General features: G+C 30.0%; 1 protein-coding gene across 5 annotated transcripts in view; it reads right to left on the reverse strand.

Moving 5' to 3' along the window:
- The window catches only part of Fife (regulating synaptic membrane exocytosis protein fife), a 210,823-nt gene that overhangs the window by 100,962 nt on the left and 91,777 nt on the right, over positions 1-18,084 (reverse strand). For 4 of the 5 annotated variants that reach the window (XR_013001417.1, XR_013001418.1, XM_076374247.1 and 1 more), the window contains exons 6-9: positions 16,835-17,089; positions 8,947-9,106; positions 6,096-6,350; positions 1,317-1,485 (exon numbers count right to left, since the gene is read on the reverse strand). Coding sequence is in view for 3 of the 5 variants with exons in the window: in XM_076374247.1 (XP_076230362.1) it covers positions 1,317-1,485; positions 6,096-6,350; positions 8,947-9,106; positions 16,835-17,089 (839 nt within the window). In the remaining 2 variants the exon portion in view is untranslated. The remainder of the gene's footprint in view (positions 1-1,316; positions 1,486-6,095; positions 6,351-8,946; positions 9,107-16,834; positions 17,090-18,084) is intronic. The other variant, XM_076374246.1, reaches the window with a different exon arrangement.

Here is an 18,084-nt window from a genome sequence, read left to right on the forward strand (position 1 = left end):
CTAACGCCGCAGCTTGCTTCATCGTAAGATCAAGCAATAAATTAAGAAAAATTTACGTTAATACAATGTACATATACCTTGGTAACTGTAGTATGCTAGATTTACTTGAAGATTTTTCCATGCGATTAATCTAGGAAAACACAATCAAACCTGATAATCCCATTTTTCATTATAACTACCCCTTCCAGGTGGAAGATTGAAAATTGGTACAATGTTTTTTCTTGGTAAGCTATCGAACGCTTCATGGTCGATTTAATTTTGTTGAAGAGCACGTTTGACCTCCTTTTCCTGCACCCTTTTCCTGTATAATTTTATTCTGTCTTCATTCAATTCAGCTGCTAGAATAACCATGTAAGCCTTGATTGTCCTCTCAATCTCATTTATTAAAGTATCTCTACTTCACAGAAGAGATTCAATTGGTTTCTTTTCCAATGCAAATTGTCAACAACCTTGAGAATACTTTCATTCAATGTAGAATCGTTAAAATGTGGGAGTAATAAAATAAAAAGTATTCTTTCCAGCCAAAATGTATGCTGCCGTGTACCATTCAATTTTTATTAGATATTATTTTCGTATCTCTAATGCATTAAAAAATATAGATTTGCTAGCAATAAGTTCATTATTAATTGTAAGTTTACAACTAACAATTGCAAAGAATCAATAACCTAAGTCACTTATTTATGTGTAATCGTGTTTTGGCATGAAATAATAGTAACAAATTTTATTATATTGGGATGAATAAAAAATGTTGTTCGCACAATTCTTACGAATTAACGAAATTTTTTCAAGGACTTCGTTTTCCAAGTATAGGTGAAAAATAGTTCTATCAAACCAATATACCTTAGATTGAGAAATAAATTACTTTTTTTATAAAATAAATATTTACTTTCCCCTTAACACTAGAACTACTAAGCATTTAATACAATTAATATGTAATCCCTATAAAAATTGTAACAATAGATTACTTTCAGTTTCTTCAGATATTCATTATAGTATTCAAGTAAAGCTATTTATTTTCAAGATCATTTCGAATATTCAATACTTTTAAGATATCTATAATTGCAAAACAAAAAAATCAAAACCAGTCATTTTGACTGATACGATAGTTCTAGTATTAAATTTATCGATACAACTTTCTATTCAACTCAATAAACGTTTTCTTTGCATCTCTTTAAATTTGACTTAGTAATTATTCCTAAAGCAATGTGTCGTTTGGGGTGTATTAACTTGTCGTTGAATGTTTTCATCGAGATGCTACCTTAGAATAGTTTATTATATAGAATTAACAAGTATGTTGTAACATGATGGGTACTTACAACTGAGAACCTTTTCGTCTGTTGCGTCGTTCCTCATCTGGAACCAGAATTGGTGGTTGAGTCACCACCGCTGGAGAAACCACTGGCACTGAGATTGGGGCAGCGTCCAAGTTCATCATGCTTTCATCTTCTGCCCCGACTTCGTACGGCATCACTGGTTTCCTGTTACCTGGGTCAATGAAAATTCTTGCCTGAACCTGTTCTCTTTTATTGAAATGAAAAGTGATGTTTTTTCGACAATTATTATTTCTGTTATCTAATTGTAAGTAATAATGTTATTATATTAAATTTAAAAACGAAGTCATCTACTGGGTTATTCAAAGATTATCTTTTATATAATCTAAGTTTTATGAAAATTTATACTATATTTGAAATTATTTATTTTGTAATTCTTTATAATTTCATTGTTTGAGATTATAGTTTAAATTAAGAAGATTAGTGAAGGACAACAAATTATGGATTTTGATTTTTGTTTTATAATTATACTCTACATTCTTGCGTTTTTCCATAAAATTACAAAAAGGTTAGATAATAGCATCAAGAACAATAAAATATTTCGTAGTTTGAAGGTACAGTTAATGATGTGTACTTAAGGACATACAAATAATTATTAGATTTTATTCATCTGTATTCTAAGATCAATAATGTTTATAACTTCATTATATTTTTTAAATATCTGAAGTGCATATTATTATTTTATGCTATATAATTTGTACGCATCTGATTTTCTGGATTGTAGAAAATTCATTGTCTGAGATCTATAATATTATTGCAGACATACTGCTTACAGACACTACTAACATTGATTTTTGACAATCATTTCTTTAAATTCTTCTCAAAGTCCATACTCACTGGTTTTTTCGTATATTTAAATTAAATCAGCAATTCATTTAAGTTTCTAAGTATGTATAAGAGGAATAACAAAATATCACAATAACGATAACAAGTACAATTTCTTAAAAACCAAGGAAATATTCCTTTGAACTTGTTAAAAAGTTATAAAGCATATTAATATTCACAATACATTTAAAAATATTTCTGGTAAGCCGGAAACCAATGAAACGTGCAATCAAAGATTCACCGGTTCCTGAAACCAACAGTTTTAAAACCGCAGATTGTACTTACAATGAAATATCGCCATATATTGATAATGAAATCGATGTCCAAATTATACAGTATCATTTAGTAGAATTAAATTTAATTTTGTAGAATTAAATCAATTTGCAAAGGACGATCTTAATTGAACTGGCGATCAAAATTATAAATGTTCACTAAAGAAAGTAAATTTAATAATCTTGCATTGTGCGACAAAAGCTACGTGAAATGTCAGCTCACTACAGAATATAGTACAAAATTCATAGAACTATAAAAATAGATGGCGAATTTGTGTTCGTTTGAAAATTTATTATCACTGATATCATTCAAGGAAATAACAACAGGTCATGTTGTTTTACTGAATATTGTTAAAAATATTCTTTGTTACCTGTTGCAGAAAAAATAATTCGATCGCAAATTTATTTATCAGATTAATAACGATCCAAAGCGCTCAGCGGAAATTATTACATATTTTTCAAACAAAAAAAGTTACTGCATTGAAATGGCTGTCACAGAGTCTGGATTAAAATCCGGATTAAAAAATATGAACGAATTGTAGGAAGTAATAGAAGATTGATTGCATTCTATTCCCATCGATCAAATGCATTCGTTTAATAAAATCTATACGAAAACGCTGTGCAGCTATATTAACATCAAATCACAAAACCACAAAACGCTGGAATAATATTTACTGTAATTTTTCTTTTGCAAATAATCGAAGCGAAACATTGAAAATATTGTTTATTTTGCAATAAGAAACATGAAGATTTTCATGATTATTACTATCTGTTTTACCATTTAAATCAATTTAAACTTGCTTCGAGTTTGTATACACATAATACCTAATTACACACACTTTATTTGATTAATCATTTTTCAACAAATAAAATTGAATAAATATAATAGCATATTGCGATTGAAGTAACGATTATTTCATTAATACCTAGGCAATATGTTAAAGTTGAAAGAAAGAGCTTTCAGAAGACATCAATGGAATGATTAGCAATTAAACATTGAATAAAAAGTATAGTCGTCAAAGTATCAAAATTTATAGACTATTTGCACCGCACGTCTTTCCTTTTATAAAGGATAAAAGAATTATGACTCAATGTGCGCATGAATATGTAAAAATGAATTAGAGATATTAACTCTTCACAGTCGACAATTTCTTAGTTATATTCTCCCTGTCCATAAAACAAGAGGACCTTGGTTAAATGTAGAGAAAACATTGATAGAACATTTAATATAATAAAACAGGAAGTACGTCACACGCTACAACAAATACTCACAGTAAGTAGAAATAAAAATAAATTTGTTTACATTTCCACATAGTGAATCTTTTCTACTGTTAAGGGTTAACGTGACTAATATTTCATCAAATGCTAGAAATTAACACGTTGACTATCACCTACAAATTGCTTGAGAACAATTGTAATTTGTAACACGATTGAGATCGAATAAAAATATTCAGTTGCATAAACAAAAAGATAATAGTTTAACGTAAGAATTATAATATCAAATAATTAATAATTGTTTCTTTTTATCTTCGCCACAAAAGAATAAATAATACCGAAAACGCTGAAGATTTTCGTGTTAGTCCACGTGTTACATTTTGCGTGCAACGTGACCAAAAATAAGCACAGTTACGCTTGGATTCTCTCATAAATACAGCTGTGACCAACTAGAAACTTTGCTTCCTATAGGAGCTAGGACTCGATTACGTTACCGCGGAGCTTTTGTATTACCGGAAGGACTGCAATGCTCATGAAGCAGATAATCGAGTGGAAATCCTTTTGAAACTGTCTTATGGATAACCGTTGCAGCCAAAGTATAACATGGTCATATACTTAGTTGAAACTGGCGTTACTTCTCACGAGAATAATTAAGAATTTCGTGTGATAAGAAATCGAACGATAATTGGAACGATACGCGAATGTTATTTCTAATATCTAAAACTGAAATATCAAAATACTTAAAACATCTAAAATCGTATGATGAACAAAAAGAATTAAAGCATCATTTAATGGTAAAATATTAACAATCAATAATTAAATAAGTAAAATATTAACGAAAAATTGTCTTAAAAAGGTAAGTACAGTATGTTGGATTAATATTGAATAATTAACGCGTGAACATTAACTTTCGATGAAAGCGAAAAGAATGGTAATTCTCGCTAAAAGCGAAGTTTTTTAGTATAAAAAAACTGAACTTAGTATAAAAAAAGTAAACTTAAAATATTCTCTAATTAATGGAAACACTCGAAGTTCTTCGCAAATATTCGACGAGCAATGAAAACAAATTTTTCAGTTATCACTTTAACGTTATTCCGTTTCGCTAAATTTCGCTACCTGAAAAGCAGTCGAAACATGAGAAACATTTTCATTTCGACCATATCGGAGAATATTTATTTGAAAATTATTAAATGCTCGTTCAAGCTATGCTTGATCTCCGATGATACAGATGTTGAAGAGATCTGCACAACGTGATTAATAATTGAAATCCGCTGGTCGCGTTATCGTAATAGAAAATCGCAATTTATCAGCTGCTTAGACACGTCATCATTAATTAAAACGGAATTAATTAATGCACTCACTCTGCCGTGAGTATTGCATAATTATACACGCACGCCCTCATTTCAAGCACGTAATAAAAACTGACGTGGATATGCACAGCAGAACGTTACAGTTCACGTATTTATAAACTTAAAAATTCACTTTTGCTGTCTTATTAATTTAAACAATGTATATTTCAAGTAAATCTTTTTTTAAATTTCACTATACATGAAGATGAAGTATGAATGCTATGTTAGTTCGGTCTCTATTGATTATGTAGATTGCTGCAAAAGTTTCAGGAATTCGAAATTCAGTTGTTTATGCTATTTTCGTAAAAGTTCACAGTTTTAATGTTATAAAGTGCTGACAGAACTTAATGGTAAATGTATTAACGTTGAAGAAGAATATTTTGGAAAACAATAAAACCATTAGTTCAAACTTATATGTAACTTTTCTCATACTTTCCGGAAACTTTTGTAACAAGCTAAATACTTTTTCATATTTGCACACATTTTTGATAAAACTTTAATTAAGTTAAAAGTAAGCTGCTTGTAAGATTTTTTTAACTTTCAGATGTTACTTTTTAATAACCCGAATAAACTTTCCGTTTCCAAGTGGAACAAAAATTACCATTTTCAACCAATCTCTTTCCACTCCATATTTCCAACTTAGTTTCGCATGAGCGATCGCTTCCTTCCTGGTTACATCATTTACTGACACACCTCCTATATTAGATTCCTTAACGCTCTAATTTTCTAGTCCTAGTTCTTTGGTTTAGGAGAGCCTTTCTAGTACAATCTTTAGAACTTCTTTTTTTCGATGAATAAACATATGTACTTGTATATACCTACTTTTTATATGTATTACACTTTATACCGTTATTAATCGAATAAAATTTAATTTGATTAACAGTAATAAATAAATGATGAACCTTTATTCAATCATTTATTATTCAAATTATTCGTTATTCTTGTATTGGATTTTTTTATTCGCTTACTATTCATCGTTTCTTATTCGCATTTACAAATTCAACAACAGTACAACAACACTAACTACTTAGTTGCATACATGGCCAACTGCAGATCAAGAAACATATGCTAATTTCATGAACATAACGGATAAGCTATTCTACCTTGTGCCGAGATTGATCCCCTTGGTTGAGTGGCCGGGATGCCGATGGGATTAAGACCTCCGACTCCTGGTGCAGTGTAAACATCGTAGGCTGAGGCCCGCCTCGACAACATCGTTGGAAGCTTCAGGCAAGGCTCCTTCATTTGTTCCGTGTTCTTCATTTCGTCGTCGTACGACCTTTGCCTGGTCATGCGAGATGGACCTCGGACCGAGCTTCCGGACCAGCGGCCACGACTTCGACGTTCGTCTTCTTCATCTACATTCAAAAACACCGATCCCGTTGGTTATGTTCAAATCACGAACGAAAATATTACTTTAATACTAACCGTACTACGAACCGGTCAAATACATTATTTTATATTATTTTATATTATTTTATGTTATTTTATGTTATTTTATGTTATTTTATGTAAACAACATAATGTAAATAACATAAAATATATTATACCTTAATTTTCTACTGTTAAGCATCTAATTCGCAACACCTAAATTAACGAATATCAATTTTTCTAAGAACTATAGAACAAACTTGTATAGTACTGTACAGAACTGTACAGTAAATGTCCGTAAATATAGTGTTAAAATCAATGATCGCATAAGTAAGACTGTAGATTTGTTTATTGGTATCTATGCTTGCATTCCAAAACGCTTTACTTTATAGAGTTTATATTTTTAAGTCCTATTTTTAAGATTTTTGAAAAGTAACGGGAAAAGCTTTTGTGAAATGTTCTTGAGTTAATTTAATACTAATATTCGAGTTTCGTTAATGATATTAGTTATAATTAAATGTTAATATTATTCATTGGAATATTAATTAATTGTGTTATTAATATTGTTGATTATTAGTAATTGTAATATTAATTTTTAATTAATCCAAGAATATTTCACAAAACATACGCTATTAACATATACTGAGCCTCTCATGTTGTAGTTGAAAATTTCATTCATCGGTATCTGATTATTTTAGATCCTGATATCTTTAGCTTTCTTTTGTGGAAAAAGAAAAGAAATTGCTTTAATATATATTTTTCTTGTTTGAAAATGTAGCTTTTAAATTATAGACGTTAATTGAAAAGTTTTTAAGAAACGTAACTATCATCGTTTTGTTCTGTAAATACAAGTACATAAATTGCAAATTCTCAAAAACTTTCAGAAAAGAGTAAACTAGAAAAATTTGAATTTTATTATTTTAAGGTTTTTTTTTGTTTTTTTTCTTTAAGATTCTAGAAACTTGCTCAATAAATGTGAATTTACATAATTGCTCGCTGTCGGCTTATAATTAGATTGATGATTTAATTCGTTTAAAGCGTACGGGAAAATTTAGGTGACCAGATAATGCCAACTTTTTGGAAACTTCCTAAATTTATAGAGGACTTAAAATACTAGGCCATTTATTCTGCTACTTTCTGCTTCTTCAAGGTGAAAGTTCTTGAGTGAAAAACTCGTGAAAATTATCATAAAAATTACCTTACACTTTAGAAGAATTAATCGCGACAAAATTATATGGTACTTAATAATAACATAGCCGTTCCCTTCCACATAAATAAAGTGAGACATATTCATATTTATGAAACTCAATTTACAAACTTCTAACTGTTAATGATTGACTGATTTTCTTTTAAATAATCATGTGCATTGTATACGCATAAAATCCACAGTCTATTTATTACTACTTACTAATACTTATTCACCAGATTCTATTGTATTAACCCTAGATAACTAAAGTGAAATGAGTGTTACCTTCTAACTAGACATTCGACTCATAGACTACTAATAATCATATATACTTTTATATTTCTTCTATTTATTTCAAACAAAATAAAGCAATATCAAAGATATATTATTAGATTCTAATTAAAATCTAGAAAAGTGTTCAAAGTTTTGTTTGCACTCTTTACAGATATTAAAGGAGTGAATGTGTAGAGTCTATAAGCGAATGTTTGTTTATCTAGGATTAATGAATTTTGCCTCGTTCCTACCAAAATGTCTATGAAACAATACGAGAATCACTGAATGAACGTTACAAACTGAACTGAATTAATTACATTTGTCTGCTTTATTCTTCTCTCTCTTTTCTAAATAAAAAGCTATAATAAAATTATTATTACTCTATACGCTCTTATTATTTCGATAATATTTCACATTTGTACATAAACCGAGGACCGTAGCAGGCTTAGCACTAACCATACCACGAATCGATCAAATGATCGGTTTTAATCTTTCATTTAAAACGGTGAATATTCCTTCATTCATTTATCAATTCCTGTATTGACCGATTAGTCAATTTTTCAATTTTTGTTTTTTCTGTTTGTTTCCATTTCCACTAAGAACAACTTTTCATCGAACTTGTTTATCCTTATTTTGTAGCCAGTTATTTAACCAGTTACGCTAGGAATAGATATCCGTAAAATACCGGTATGGTTAATATTAACCTCTTGCCTTATGATTTATTTCATAACCATGATTGATGCAACTACTTTATTATTAATAATTTATTGGAAAAAGAGAAAAATTCGGAGCATATTCTATGCCTATGTTTACTCTAAAGTATAATAAGTGATAACAGAAGAATTTTAATTTGAATTCGAAAGAATTAAGTAATGCTTATGCTTGTTAAATTTTGTTTAATCTTTGCCACGTGTCTGACACGATATTGTAGGGCAAGAGGTTAACTTCGCGTCGCGGTGTATATCGCAAAGAAGCCCCCGTAGTGGCGTCGCAAATAAGGAATAACGCGTTCCCGCGGTTCCTCATGGAAGTTTGTTTGAAAACTAGGGATGCTATTACCATAAGGAAAACAGATGTCAATGTGAGAAAACATAGTATACTGAACCGTGAACAAGTGTCCTTACCAGCAGCAGAAGAAGGTTCGACAGCGACCCATTGGGAGCTGACACCTCGCCCCCTATCGACCTGGTAACGATCCGGCGACGTTGCTCTAGACTTGCTCTTCCGATCCAAGTCTCTCTCCCATCGGAGGTCTTCGCGGCGTTCTCCTGCAACCTTTCGAAACTATAACATTACGATACGCAGATTAGAGTCTCACAGGGAATGACACCATTGCGTGATGGAGTTGTGAAGGTGCTGGCGTGACAATGCTCACACTGGGGAGAGAGTTGTTTATTGTTGTGAGAAGCTATGTGTCGAGAGCACATTGTCTGATGTGTCTGGAAAATTGTTAAGCAGTAATTGTTACGTCTGTACTGATACGATTATGTTCATTAATACATTGACCGCCACAGTGAGTTGCTTAAAAATGATTAGATTATGACGATTATTGTTAGACTAACATGAACATGAATTTTTGAATAATGTAATTGTAGAACAGTGAAAATTAAAAATTTTATTATTGAATAAATTAATCATTGTTTTTTATAAGAGATGAGGTTCGTGTGGTAACTAACGCGTCAGAAGCTGGTTTAAATATATTATTAGGATGTAGATATGAATTTTTTCTTTTAAACAGTGATTTATTGAAATGGATGGTAAAAGCGAAGTGGCTTTTATTAATGAAGGTATTTAATTAATTATAAGTGGCAGATAGTATAATGATTTGGAGTGAACGAAATTGAAATGAAAGTTTATTTAAATATGTTTATTTACTTGTTATTTACATTCAAATGATCACTCAAATACGTTTCTCATTTTAATTCTTACTTGACTTATTTTGCTGTTTTATTTAATTATTTTAATCAGAATCTGATAGAAACATACTAATGTATTTAGTATGTTATTTAACATACTAAAAATTTAATTAAATATTTTTTGTTTAATATCTTTAGAAGGTTAAATAACTATAGCTTTGGTTAATATTTTTATTTTATTATGCTTATCTTATTTTCACACGCTGTATGTCCATAAAATCTAATATAATTTACTTCCTCAAAAAGATCTAAAAGAATTATATTAATATTTCGATATTAAATTTGTTGCTAATAGCGTAATGATGTCAATTTATTAAATGATTTTTAAAATACCATTATTTATTATGTAATGAAACGCTGCAATTTCGCAACTCAAATTTATTTAGATTATCTGGACTCTCTGGATTATTACTTGGCAGCATATTAATTTCAACCATTTTATCATTTATGTCCTCATAAGAATAATTATTGATTCATGTTGTGGGTCAACGTGAACCTCATTAGTGACGAGTCTTTACTAAATTTTGTATTATGAAATGCTTCAATATTTGGAACAAGCGTATAAAATTGTGTGTTATAAACTTATAATAGGACAGAAATAAATAGAACAGTAATATTTAAATCCAACAGTTTATTACATCTTATTAAATCATTTAATTTACTTTCATTTCTTTATGTAGATAAAGATATTTTACACAATTTGAAGATAGAATAATCATATCCTTTAATATACCAGAATTTATTCCCTAAAACTTTCATTCACGTAATTTCCTTAAACCAAATATACGAGAAATCGTTAATGTATGCTACATTTTAAACTTACTTTATTCTTATACGATGAAATTATTTTTTCAAAATTATTCTTCTTTAGAATAAGTTATTCTAAAAGTCAAAAATTCTTCGCGAAGAAGTGAAAAATACAATATTTTCGAATTAATGGATAAAATTTCTATATCAATAAAAGAAAAAAATATAAAAAATCCAAACATCGTATTAAAATTTCCCAACGTAACTGTCAAATATTCTGCCAATTCAATGAGCAATTTAAATTATTCAAACTGTTACAATTTCATTACTCCTTATTCAAGTCTCAAATTTTTACAATGAAACCGCTCTATAATATTACTAAAATACCTATCATCAAAATGTGTAGAAGAAGATCGACATTTTGATATTTTTGAGTAATTTAGTCCTTAATTATGTGTCATTAGAAGGAAATACCATTTCTACACGTGATGGGCCATAAACCTTTCAACTCAAATCCTAATAAATTTTATTGTCATCTTCACGTTGGAAATGCTCGCTTTGCCGTGGCCACGCGTCGAACCCTTCGATTTGCTGGAATCCTTCAAATTTACGACGTATGTTCACAGACGTCACTCGTAACGGAAAATCACTGACGTCGCGATACTGAAATTGAAATGGCCCGTTGAGCAAAGACAAACGCGACGGAAGTAAATGCGCCAAATCTGTTTTTCCCAGAGAGACGTGCATAGCTTTAAAGAAATGAAGCTTTAATTTTGTTAAGTACATTAAGTCACTGAAATTAGTCTGATTTACATCGTGTTTGAACTTATTTTAATCACAACAATCTCAACAATTTACTGGCACTAAATACGTTTGAGAAAATAAGAACACGCAACGATACCGCGCGATTGACAAAACGGTGTGGCAATGATCTTATGTCATTTATCAAACTGCAGTGTCGACGTCACTGTACGATCGCAACAGATCACAAGGATGATAATATAAGAAACGTCGTTTGTGGACAGTATATGACAGTATATTGTGACATATAACACATACGCAATTAAACGAATTTTATACAATTTCGATATTAAATTTAATTAAATTTTACAAAATTTATAAATATTTATAAAAAAGGAATAAGAAATATTTTTAATTGCGTATGTGGTATAAGATGAAATTTGCTGTGTATGTGACATATGTATGTACTGTCCACAGACGACATTTCTTCAGATGTCCTTAATTCTGAAGGCGCAAGTGCGCTAAGGGATACGACCATTTGGGATGAACCTCGCATCAGTTTCGACAGTTTTTGTTATTAGCCGAATCGCGTGAACGAAGATCACAAATGAAACAGAATACAACGAAGTGAGTACAAATAAGGAGTCGACGCCCCTATTCATTCCCTATCGTTATGTCTCACTTTATCGTATTCTGTTTCATTTGCAGTTTTCGTTACTTTTATTCATCGCAAATAAAACAGAATATGATAAAGTGAGATATAACGGTAGAGAATGAATATAGAGTAAACTTCTTATTAGTATCTTACTTTGTCGTATTTTGTTTAAATAATAAAAAAAGTGGTAGGAACCGAGGCGTTTAACGTTCATAGCAAATGGCCGTGTCTCCTTGCTGCACTTGCCCCTTCAGAATTAAGGACATCGGAGCACACGTCGGCTATGGACAGGTAGTTTTCATTACATCCCGAGTTTCTGTATTTACCAGAAAAACGTCGTGTTTTCCTATTGTCAGTTTAAATAAAAACTGATTTTTTATTTGACTAGAAAACCAACAGTTCATAAAAATGAATGTATGTCAAATTGACACGTTCCGTATTTCCAGTGTTAATTCTTTGAGTGCTGTGGGCGCGTATATGCGTCCAGCGGAAGTCATCACTGTGGACTATGGGCGCATGTATGTGTTTTTCGATCTTTTTAATCTCACACGTGCGGTGATAACAATTATAAGTGTCTGTGATAAATATACGCGTTTCTTAGCATTATTTAATTTGGTTTTTAATCAATTAATAAATTATAATAAATTACAATTTATTACAATTCAATTAATTGTATGAATTAACATAATTTATCGATCTTCAGATGAGCAACGAAATATTCCGTCCATACGGTACGTTTCGACTGGGAATATTCGACACTCAAAGAGTTAAATAAGTCCCATAGTATTATTAGGCTTTCGTGGACAAGGATTTTTTTAAAACATTCAAAACCTTCAACAGAGGAAACTAAATTATGCTTCGAAATCATACACGGTAAAGAAAATGAGAACTATGTATCGGTTTTTTGATACTTGAATAATTAAGGTACCTCAGGTATGAAACTGTGATGTTTCGAAAATGGCGACATTCATTCTCAAAGAGATTTCTATTGTTTAATGTTTGTTAATAGTCGTTGTTAAAAAATTAGTAACGATCGAAAGCAGAGAGAATTATTAAAAAAAAGAACAATGAAAAACAAATTGATGAATGCGACAACGTTTAAGGTAGGTAACTTATATTACCTGGAAATTGACAAGTAAATATAAGCAAATAAACAACATTTTTTTCCCACTTTAACTTATATTTGAAACTTTAAATGCTATTTCCCAAAAAAAACGTTCTTCAAATCGATCTTAACGATACTTTGAAGACCGACGACCCAATTTGATTGACACTTTACACTATCATTTTCTATATCATTATTTAGTCTTTAACTTAGATTTTTCTTGTCTAAATAAAATATTTTTCTTTATTTAATAAATAATGCTGTCCTTCTTTGAAATACCTTCCTTTATTTAATAAATGATATTGTTCTTAAGAAAAATTGTTTAAATTCACAACATAGTACACTTTACAATATGTTCGATTGATACAATGCATAAATTAACAGTAAAACGAAGAAGAGTTATTCTATGTATAAAAAGTATAAATATTCAGTTACTTAACGATCGCAAAAGAACGAATGCGTGAAAGAGTTCTGAAATGTAGTAATGGGAGTACAAAAAACCGGAATTATCCTTATTTAGATTCCTTTGCCGCCCACGTTAAGAGAGATCCTCTATCACTAATGACTACTAATTCCCATTTGTTTACCGGGTAAAGATTTAAAGAGTCAGAATTCTCATTTACGACCTTCTTTTTTTTACTTTTTCGTTCCTTTCGCGAGCGATTTCCGGATCCTCCCTAACGCGATGCCCGCTCCTTGTCGCGCGCCGTCACTGCTTCGTCTCTGATTTCAATTTCATTCCACTTTCTTTCGTTTCCGTAGTCGTTTCCAGAGAAATGAGATTCTGTCGATTTTTCTCTCGACCAACAAAAAGCAATTTCCAATAAATCCTTACGATCGAAACCTGACCGTCTTCCCCTGTCTTCTGTCTCATTTTTACTGATTTGCATAGCTTTTCCTTATTGCCACTACACTGCGATTGTCAGAAACATCTATAATACTCATCCGAACTTCATTGTTAATTAACTTTACATAGGTAAGAGATGAATCGATTCACAGATGTTTACTATCATTCTGTGTCAGTAATTCTAAATCTTTTCGAAATCTATTTTGTTTTAGAATGTATATTATTTTTTCTTATTGAAAACCATTAATAGATTTCTTAATGTTAAATGTTGCATTGAAAATAAATTTTATAATTTTCCTTGTACAATAATTCCAAAAGAAGTTGTATTACATTATTTAAGAGAATTCGGTAGTTATGATTATAGTTAATATTATTAGTGAAAGATTTATTAAGAAATTGTTAGTTGTTAATATTAGTTAGTCTTTAAAAATACTAAATATTTGCCAGTAAGTAAAGTGTTTAAAGATTTATTACATGATACTCGTTTGTGCGCTACTAATTAAAAATTAAGATACTTCTTTCTCTGGAGCACAAAATGTTTTATTAAATTATATATCATGTCATTTATTTCTAATTTAATCCAACTTATATTAGATAGCTTCAGATAATATTCTTAATTTTAGTTCTCACTGTGAATATTAATTACATCGGTTACCACGCTACAGTGAAGTTACTAAAGTAGTTATTAAAGTACTTCAGTTACTAAAGTACCTACTAATTTACCTAAATCTAAAACCACTTATCCTTTGCTCATAATCAACTTAGCTAAACTTTCATTTTGTACGCACTTAGCATTATCACGTGACTTACACATACTTTTAGCTGAGCGAGTGTCTACCTGCACATACACGAATAACACAGCCTAGGAATAAAATAATGATGTCATTGTTAACCCCTAGCCTTATAATATCGTGTCTGACTCGTGACGAAAATTTTAAATTCAATTCGATAATATTAGTATACGTATATTAGTACACGTTTATGAGCAATGTGTATATTACAGTTGCGGTAGTGCATAAGAAAAAAAATTCTTAAATTCACTAATGTAATTATACATTATATTATATTTAACACTGTAATTAGTATTAAATATTCAAATGTTTTATTTAATATTATAATGCTTAACATGGCAAATAGATAGAAACATAAAGAAGAGCAATACTTTAGTGTAGATTTACATGCAAGATATTTCAAAGAATTCTCCTTGAAAATTTCCTTCAAGAAATATTTTCCTCCTTCGTTTCTGATATCGAAGTTCATTTGCATATGCACGAAAGCCTCATACGCTTCGAGATATTAATTTATTTTCGCATTTATCCTCTACTAGTCTTCACGTAGCATAATTTATCACGCAACCTTTCAAGATTGGTTTTTATTGCATGCAGATTACCCCAAGCTGTGTTATTCAACAATAAGTTAATGATTGTGGTGAAATAGATATTATAAAAGATGTAGGTATGTACTTAATAGTTTAACTAATTACGTTAATTAGAACATTATAATTCGATTAAAAATGTATTATATTACTTAAAGAATAATATTGTTTATTTATTCATTTCTTATAAGTGTTAATATTAATAATATTTATGTTAATACATTTTTAAGTTATTTTAGCATTTTCAGTTATAATTAATTTAAATAAGTTAATTTATTTTATATTATGTTAAATAATTTAATTAATGGAAATTTTATTGTTTATTATAAATATGTATAGAAGTTATTTAATAATAGGTATATTCATGTTTGCAATTCATGGTGTTGTGCATCCATAGGTGTCATGTTTTAAATGTCCATAATTTTTGTGAAATTGTTTACAATTAATATAACAGATCAAACAATCGAATTAGTCATATAATATTTTAATTCATTAAACAAAATTTCCAAGTTGTAACAGACTTGTATATGCATGATATCGACGAAAATGTGACACACTGTGTATCCTTTGAATTATTTTACAACAGTAAACTGATGCTGTAGTTGCAGTGTGTAGTTTGAAATTGTTTATAAATGTATCGAAATTTTCTTTCATCATCGAAAAAGGAAACATGATGAAGCGTATTTTTAAGCACAGACCACCCTGCAACAAACACAAACATGCGTCCACTTTTAGAGAACCATATTGCATGTTGAGTAGCCCATGTTGACATTCACATTGACAATAAGTCCATGTATGTACTCCTTGGCATACGACCAAAGCAATGAAAGCATGATTGTGGACAATACATCTGATTATTAATGGCATGAATACATTGCATATTATTAATACGCAAATACTATTCATTAATTCATTAATTAAAATTTTTATTTACTTCCTCGAAGCATATTCTGAATTTAAAGGCCTGTTTTAGTACTGGCAATATATGTATAACATCTTTTATAGTAATAAATGATAATAAACTAATAACTTTACCTATAATATTTCCTATAAAATTTTATTTAACGAAATTCAATTTTTCCATTTGAAAGTGAAATACAAATTTGTAATGACCAATTTCATACTTCTGTTTTACGTTGATATATAAAACTGTTAATATTCTCATTCCATAATGAATTCCAAGATGATAATTGCTAATGTATCATACTCTATATTCGTATGCCCTAAATTTCATTCATTATCTAAATAAAATTGGAAATAATTTATTCGAATAAAGTATACAAGTAAAGAAAGTATAATCCTTCCAATAAATAGAGTAGTTTTCTATGAACAACAATTAATTTTTATCTGTATGATTTATTGAACGATCAAGAATTTATCTAAGTATAATTATATTAGATTATTTAAATATTGATTATTAATTCTATCAAGTTACTTAAAAATTTATTATTAATTATATCAAATTACTGAAATACTTATTCGAAACAATTCAAATAATACTCAACACTGAAGTCTATCGATAAATACGTTTCAAATGATACCATCATTTTTGCAATGTATTCAACTTCATCGTCAAGAAAACCTTGAGAAGCGTGACATTTGTATTACGTGGTAAAACTGACTCACTTTCTCGAGATCCTTCAAACTGGCATTTGACACATCCGAATGCCTCCTGAATTCCGGACTCCTTGGCGGTTCCAATTCGGAACCGAAACCACCGAGTTGACTTCCGCTCTGGCAGCCGAGTCTCGCTTCGCTGTGCCTCCTGTGTAGAGCCTGCAGGACCGGAACTCCCAACAGGGAATCCGTTGACTCCTGTGTCACGATTGGCTGGTCTCGAGACGCGAGTTTTAGTCGACAGACGCTACATCGCCAAGAAGACTGAAAAGGTATTTTCATTCGGAACATTATTCTTCGGGATAGAATCTCTATGTAACTTTGTAACTTATTAATACTAAAACTACCGAGTAGTTGAAGTGACTTATTTCCAACTTTTTCATAAAAATTAGAACAATATTTGTCTTGAGATGGTCTTCTAGTCTTGTATCTGTGCAAACACACAAATTTCATTTAAAATCTTTCACCAACATGTCTTCATATTTTAGATAGTCGCAAAATAAAAATTCTGAAGTGGGTCAATTTCACTCGCCCGGTAGTTTTAATGTTAACCATTTGCGGACGAGGACTTTCTGAAGTATTCAAAATCTTCAGCAGAGAAATCTGAAGTGTATATTGAACTTTTAAATGTTAGAGAAAAAGAGAGCTTTGTGTTGTCTCTTCCTATTTGAATAATTAAATCATTTGTTTGCAATATTGTATTCCAAATGTGAAAGTCAAATGACAACCTTCGTCCTCAAAGGGTTAAAAGTTTGTTCATTTAGTCATCTATTTCTTTATCTATTTATCGATTTATTTAACTGACAACACATCTTTTATTTGTTTTCTGTTGCTTCGCTATCTATTTTATTTTTTTCTTATTATGTATATACATCCGCTGCTGTCTCAATTATGGCAACATGCTTTTATACTATTTTAACTTATTTGTTCTATCGATGTGCTTCTATTATTATTTTGACACCTATCTATCTTTGATTTTAATTCTTCTTTGTATTATTCGCATTATTTTTCGGGATAGACTCTCTATGCAATTTTGTAACCTATTAATAATAATATCTTAATAATCTTATCGTTTATAATAAGTTATTATAGAAATTAAATTTGATTGAAAATTCTAATTAAAGGTTATATAAACTATCATCTGCAGAAATGTTAGTCTAACTTAATAATTTATTACTAATTTTAAAAGTATCATATAGGTATACTTTTCAGAGCAAGCGCAGTTATAGGGTGATAGAAGCCATGTGTGAATGTTCATT

This window comes from Nomia melanderi, chromosome 2 (genome assembly GCF_051020985.1).
Source record: "Nomia melanderi isolate GNS246 chromosome 2, iyNomMela1, whole genome shotgun sequence".
Classification (NCBI taxonomy): domain Eukaryota; kingdom Metazoa; phylum Arthropoda; class Insecta; order Hymenoptera; family Halictidae; genus Nomia; species Nomia melanderi.